This window comes from Ipomoea nil, unplaced genomic scaffold, assembly GCF_001879475.1.
Source record: "Ipomoea nil cultivar Tokyo-kokei standard unplaced genomic scaffold, Asagao_1.1 scaffold2939, whole genome shotgun sequence".
In the NCBI taxonomy this organism is placed as follows: domain Eukaryota; kingdom Viridiplantae; phylum Streptophyta; class Magnoliopsida; order Solanales; family Convolvulaceae; genus Ipomoea; species Ipomoea nil.
Window position 1 is genome coordinate 207149 of NW_017619367.1, and position 6422 is coordinate 213570.

Sequence of the window (6422 nt, forward strand, 5' to 3'; positions counted from 1 at the left end):
GAATTGGTGATCCGAAGTACATTGATCAGATGACAAGCATAGGTTCTGAGGGGCAATTTGCGAGGATGTGCGTGGAAGTTGATATCACAAAACCGCTCCTTTCAAAGTTCACGGCTAAGCTAAAGGTTCGAAGGATAGAATATGAGGGAATATACCAAATATGCTTTCACTGTGGCGTCTACGGCAGTAGAACAATGTCCCCAACTCAAGGCGGAGGAGGAGGTTGCGGAGGCGGAGATAGGCGGAGCTCCGGGAGAAGGGAAACAAACACCAAATAAGGAAAACGATCAACCCGCACTGATTAGGCCGGAAATCGTGGAAAGATATGGTATATGGATGTTAGCTCCAAAGAGACAGTACAGGCAAAATCGTGCTAATAATGGAAGGAATCACGTGCAAAAAGGAAACGAATTGCATGACCATCAAGGAATTAACGACTCTTTTAGCACTGACAAGGGAACACAAATTGGAAAGAATAAAGGAAAGGAGACAGTGGATCAAGGAATAGGTGTACCTTCCATGTTTACTGTAATCAATGAGGAGGATTTGGAGGAGCCCAATGAGGAGATTGTGGAGATAAATAAGGAATCCCGAGAGGATAATCACATGCACAGAAGGGAGAAATCTGGGAGTAAAAATAAGGAGAAAACAAGGAGGCCTAATGTGCAAATATCAGAAAAACAGGTAACTAATGATACTAATGCGAGACCAAGTGCCATGCAAGCAGGAAAGAAAACCCACGCACATGCCTCAGAGGAGGCGGGTCCTTCGAGAAGGCATAGTCGAGCCAACCAGGCTGCTGCAGGAGACACACACATAATTGCAAGAGGAAACATGAGTGATAGGTCATCGGTTAGCACAATCTGCCTCAATAATAATGATAGTGCTGACTTTCAGGTAAGTATGGAGGAGGATAACAATGAACATCATGGTGATCCTCCCGACTTTAACCTTGAGCAGATGGATGAAGAACCATGGCACGAGTGTACTGAGGATCATGGTCGTAGTGGCACCTCGGATGGGGTTGCTGCATAGGCCCTTCTTGCGTCTGTTTTCCTTTGTTTTTTTTTTTTTTTTGTTTTTTTTTGTTTGTTTGTTTTTTTGTTTGTTTGTTGTTGCCCCTGTTGTGTCTTTCCATGAAGATAATAACATGGAATTGCCAAGGTGCAGCCTCTAAGAGGTTTCTTAGGGCTGCCATGACAATGATTAGGCAACACAAGCCTAATTTGTTTCTGTGTTCTTGAACCAAAGTCTTCAGGTATTGGTGCTGAAGAGACCTGTATTAAGCTTGGTTTTGACGTGGTTGAGAGTAGAAGTGGTAGAATTGAGTGGAGGAATATGGATCCTTTGGAATAATTCCCTAAATCTGAATATCAGACGAACTAATGCACAATTTGTTACCATGGAAATAAAAAATAACGGTAATATGTTATGTAATATTGCAGTTGTGTATGGCAGCCCCTCCCAAAGCCTCTGACGCAAGCTCTGGCTGGAACTAGGAAAGGGAAGTTGTGGCTTGAAAGAAGCTTGGGTTACACTGGGGGACTTCAACTCAGTCACGCATAGTGAAGAGGTGAATTGTCCAAGAAATTTTGATGTTAGACGCAGCAAAGACTTCACGGATTGGATCAGCCGAGAAAGCTTGATTGACTTGGGGTTTAACAGCTCTCAGTATACGTGGAGGCGAGGAACGAAAATTGATACGTTCAAAGCTGCGCGCCTTGATAGATGTCTTTGCACGGAAACATGGCTGGATCTTTTTCCAAATGCAATGGTGACACACCTTCCGAGCTTATCGTCTGACCATTACCCTATCATGCTCTCTCTGGAAGATCGGTCTATTTATAATAAGCCAAAAGATTCCAGTACCAAGCAGTTTGAGGAACTCATGAGGTGTTTGATAATTTCATTAGAAGCACGTGGAAGGACACAAATGTTACTGATTTCGATGCAAAATTGAATGCAACGGCCTTGGCACTTCAGGCTTGGAGTAAAAATGTGATTGGTGATCTAGAAAAAAAAAAGGAAGAAAATTATTGCTAGAATGGATGGTATACAAAGAGCCAAGAATTATGGAAAGCGAGGCGGGCTAATTAAGTTGGAAGCTAAGCCGAGGATAGCGTTAGATGATATTATGTACAAAGAAGAATTAACTTGGTTCCAAAGATCAAGAGAGGAATGGGTGGCTTCTGGAGATAGAAATACAAAATATTACCATGCCATTACTAAAGTAAAGAAAACAAGAAATCTAGCCACGAACTTAAAGACCAGTGACGGGATTTGGATCACTGATGAAGAGCTAATTCAAAGGATGTTTCAGGCTCACTTCTGATCCTTCTTCACGGAGGAACCACCTTATACAGATGGAAGCTATGCTTGCCCGAATGTGGATACCCTTAACCAAACTGATATACGTTCTGTTTGCAGGAATGTGCACATGGAGGAAATCAAGGCTGCCTTATTTGACATGGCACCTTATAAGGCACCGGGACCAGACGGATTCCATGTAGCCTTCTACCAAAAGACGTGGAACCACATTGGAAAGGAGCTCACTGAAAAAATTTTGGAATTCTTCAAGACTGCGAAGATGCATACCAATTGGAACAACACGTTGCTAGCCTTAATTTCTAAAGTGAAGCATCCTGAGCTTATCACACAATTCCGTCCAATTATCCTTTGTAACGTCAAGTACAAAATAGTCACCAAGGTCATAACCAACCGCTTGAAAAACATTATGCCTCAAGTGGTCGGAAATGAACAAAGTAGTTTTGTCCCGCAACGCCAAATCGTGGACAGTATCGCGACCTACCAGGAACTCCTCCATACCATGAGGACAAAAAGGGGTGGCCTAAAAGCAATGACCGTAAAGATTGACATTGAGAAAGCTTACGATAGACTTTCATGGGACTTTCTTCAGGACACGCTGCAAGGTCTAGGCATGGAAAGACACTGGATTAACATTATAATGGAGTGTGTAAGGACCCCGAGGCTGGTAGTCCTATGGAAGGGTACCCAGCTGTAGTGGATCAACTCGACCAGAGGCCTTAGACAAGGGGATCCGATTTCACCGTAATTGTTTGTTCTTTGCATGGAACGGCTAAGCCGACTCATAAAAAAGAAGTCCAGAACAAGAGGTGGAAAGGTGTCAAGCTCTCAAGGTATGGACCTGAACTAACCCATTTGTTTTTCGCTGATGATATGATGTTAATTGCATAGGCAACTTTAGAACAAATGAAGGTGATCAAGTCATGTCTCCAGAAATTCGAGGACGACTCGGGTCAGAAAGTTTGTGTACAGAAATCTCAAATTCACTTTGGCAAGAATGTTAATTCAACCTTGGCACATAGCATAGCTCAAGAGGCAGGTTTCGTTCAAACAGATAACCTTGGAAGGTACCTCGGAGTGCCTTCAATCCACGGGAGAGTTACGAACAACGATTTTGCGTCCTTAATTGAAAAAATAGATGGGAACCTGGAGGGTTGGAAAAGAAAAAACCTGAGCTTGGCAGGCCGTATCACTCTCGCCCAAAGTGTCCTAAATGCAACACCCTACTACATGATGTAATCAATGTTTTTTCCTAAAGGAGATTGTGATACCATTGAGCGAAGAATAAGACAATTTGTTTGGAGAGGTAGCATTCACCTGGTAAACTGGGAAACTATCACCAAACCTAAAGAGCAAGGGGGTATTGGCCTAAGAAGGCTAAAGGGAATGAATCTAGCCTTCTTGACGAAGCTAGGATGGAGGCTACACACGGAAAAAGGTAGTCGCTGGACCAAAGTCATCTTGGGAAAGTACATGCAAGGCAATCTGGAACAGGGAGACTTCATAAAGAAAAAGAACTGCTCAAATCTTTGGCGTGGAATTTGCGAGGCTCACCCCATTCTACTAGAAGGTGAGTGCCGTAATATCAACAACAATGAACTGTACTGGAAGTTGGAGCCAAAAGGACGCTGTTCGGTCACCTCCGCCTACAGGCTTGCACTAAATTTAGACACAGGAGAGGATGACAGTATATGGAAGTCAATCTGGAAATTGAAGGTGCCTAGGAGGATTAATAGCTTTGTATGGCTTTTGAAACATAAAACGCTAATGACAAACGCTGAACGTAAACACCACGGCTTCATTGTCAATGGAAGGTGCACGAGTTGCTACATGCACGAGGAAGACATCCTCCATTGCTTGCGGGACTGCGCGGTGGCAAAAGAATTATGGGAAGTTTTCTTACCCTATGGGGCTAAAAGGTGGTTTTACCGGTCAAACTTTGATACTTGGCTAACTCGTAATGTAACAGGAAAACTGGACGGCGGGAAGGATGGTGGCTGGAGCGTCCTGTTCGTGATAATTGCGTGGTGGACTTGGAAGTGGCGTTGTAACAAAACCTTCAACGATGTGTGCTAGGACCTGGCAAAGAAGATAGACTGGATTAAGGAGCAACTGGCAACCACGACTACTGCCTTTTCATGCCAAAATCTACATAAGGTGGCACGGTAGACGGTGCAAACGTGAAGACCTACTAGCCTAGAGTGGACGACTCTACAAACGGATGCTTCATTCTCACCGGGGAGTCAAATGACTGGGTGTGGAGGAATCCTACGCGATCACAGAGGCCAATGGATTAGAGGCTTTAGTTGCATGATGAGGATAGAAAACTCAACTGAGGCTGAGCTTTGGGCGATGTGCCTCGGTCTCAAATGGGCATGGGAGCAAGGAAAATGGAGAATACAATTGCTAAGCGACTAAGCGACTCGCAACAAGCGGTGGAGTGGTTAAAAGGTGATCCTAACCTCCTTGGACACTATGGTATCTTGGTCAATTGGTGCAAGGATTGGATTGGGAAGGATTGGTCTGTTATTGTATACTATATCCCCAGGGAGAAGAATGATGCTGCTGATTGGTTGGCAAGGGAAGCTCCACGAAGACATTGCGATTGGATCGACTTTCACTGTCAACCAAGAGAAATCTGTGACATCATGAGTATGGATATTGTGGTGAATGTGGTTGCTAGTGCTAGCCCCTAGTTTAGTTGGGTAACCCCCGCTTCCCCCTCCCAAAAAAAAATTAATTATTTTTAGTAACATAAAATAATTATAATTATACCATATTAAGAATTAAGAATTATTATAATTTGCATAAAAGGATTTAGTTAAAGTTGAATTTACATTTAATGAGGTGGCATAATCTAATTCACCGCCGTTGTATAGCACCTATACAACGATGGTGCATCAAATATTTCCTCATCATTTTTTGAGTTATGAAAAAGTTTCTCATGAGATCAACTCTTATTTTCTAAGGCCATCCACATTAGTGGATTTTGGATGAGATTTTGAGGCAAAATGAGTGAGGTGGATGAGAGAGAGGAACGAGAGAGAAATATAGAGCTCCTCCTGAGGGTGTTTTTTGTGGGTCCCACACATAGGTCAAATGACTATCTTACGCGCAGCAATGCGCGTCTCGCGCAAAAATGACGACTAGCCGGGCGTGTCACAACTTTATTTCTTTTTTGTTTTCTGCGTCAAAGACCATTTTTTTTCTTCTTCTTCTCTTTCCCTCATCTCTCTCCTACTTGGCACCTCAAAACCACACAAAAAACCTCACTATTGAGGATGCCCTAAGAGCATCCACATCTGTTGAGTTTTTGTACAGTTGTTTAGGTAGCGATGTAGGAGAGAGAAAAATGGAAGAGAAAAAGAAAAGAAAAAAATCTGACCATTTTTTTTTAGAAAAAAAAAAAGAAAAAAAGAAAAAAAGGGAAGCAACGGTCTAGTAGTCAGAAATAAGCAAATACAGTGTTCCTTTCCGAAAGTGCTCGTTCCAAAAGAAACAAATGCAGTGCTCCTTCCGAAAGGAGCATTTCTGGCAATAGTTGGCTGGGGAATTGGATGACATGACCAAATGTGATACAAATTACATAGTCATACACCTAACTAGAAAATTTTAATAGTCAATGACCAAATGCGATTCATGTATAATAGTCAAAGGACAAAAAGTAAAATTTATTCATTGATTTGCACATGGGAATCGGATTCGGAATATGAATCAAACACTTGGTAATGGTAATGAGTTTTGGTGAAAGTATTTTGCATGTTTGGTAGTAGGGTGGAATTGGAATGATTACCAATATTGATGTTTCGTTATGTATGACCCTATAATGGGAATAAATAAATGTTTTAAAAATACAAAAATAAAAAATCAAGGTAATTGATCATAATATAATGACATCCAAAGCATCTATATGAAAAAAAAAATCTAAACAAAAATCTAAAAGTACTAATCCAAACGTAAAAATTAGATTACCAAATAAGATGGAATGATACCCCTTTGTAATTAGGAAATATATTTTTTAATTGAAGAGGTAATCAAATCCCATAGTTGTATTTTTAAAAAATTGTCAATCAAATACTAACTATGATTTTGATTCT

The 6422-nt window shown here is 41.6% G+C and overlaps 1 protein-coding gene across 1 annotated transcript; it reads left to right on the forward strand.

The window, feature by feature from the left end:
- The first annotated feature begins 2044 nt into the window (after positions 1-2044).
- LOC109162339 lies at positions 2045-4401 on the forward strand. The gene is made up of 4 exons (XM_019311060.1): positions 2045-2313; positions 2428-2974; positions 3217-3478; positions 3584-4401. The coding sequence occupies exons 1-4, from the start codon at positions 2045-2047 to the stop codon at positions 4399-4401; spliced, it is 1896 nt and encodes a 631-aa protein (XP_019166605.1).
- The last annotated feature ends 2021 nt before the right edge of the window (positions 4402-6422 follow it).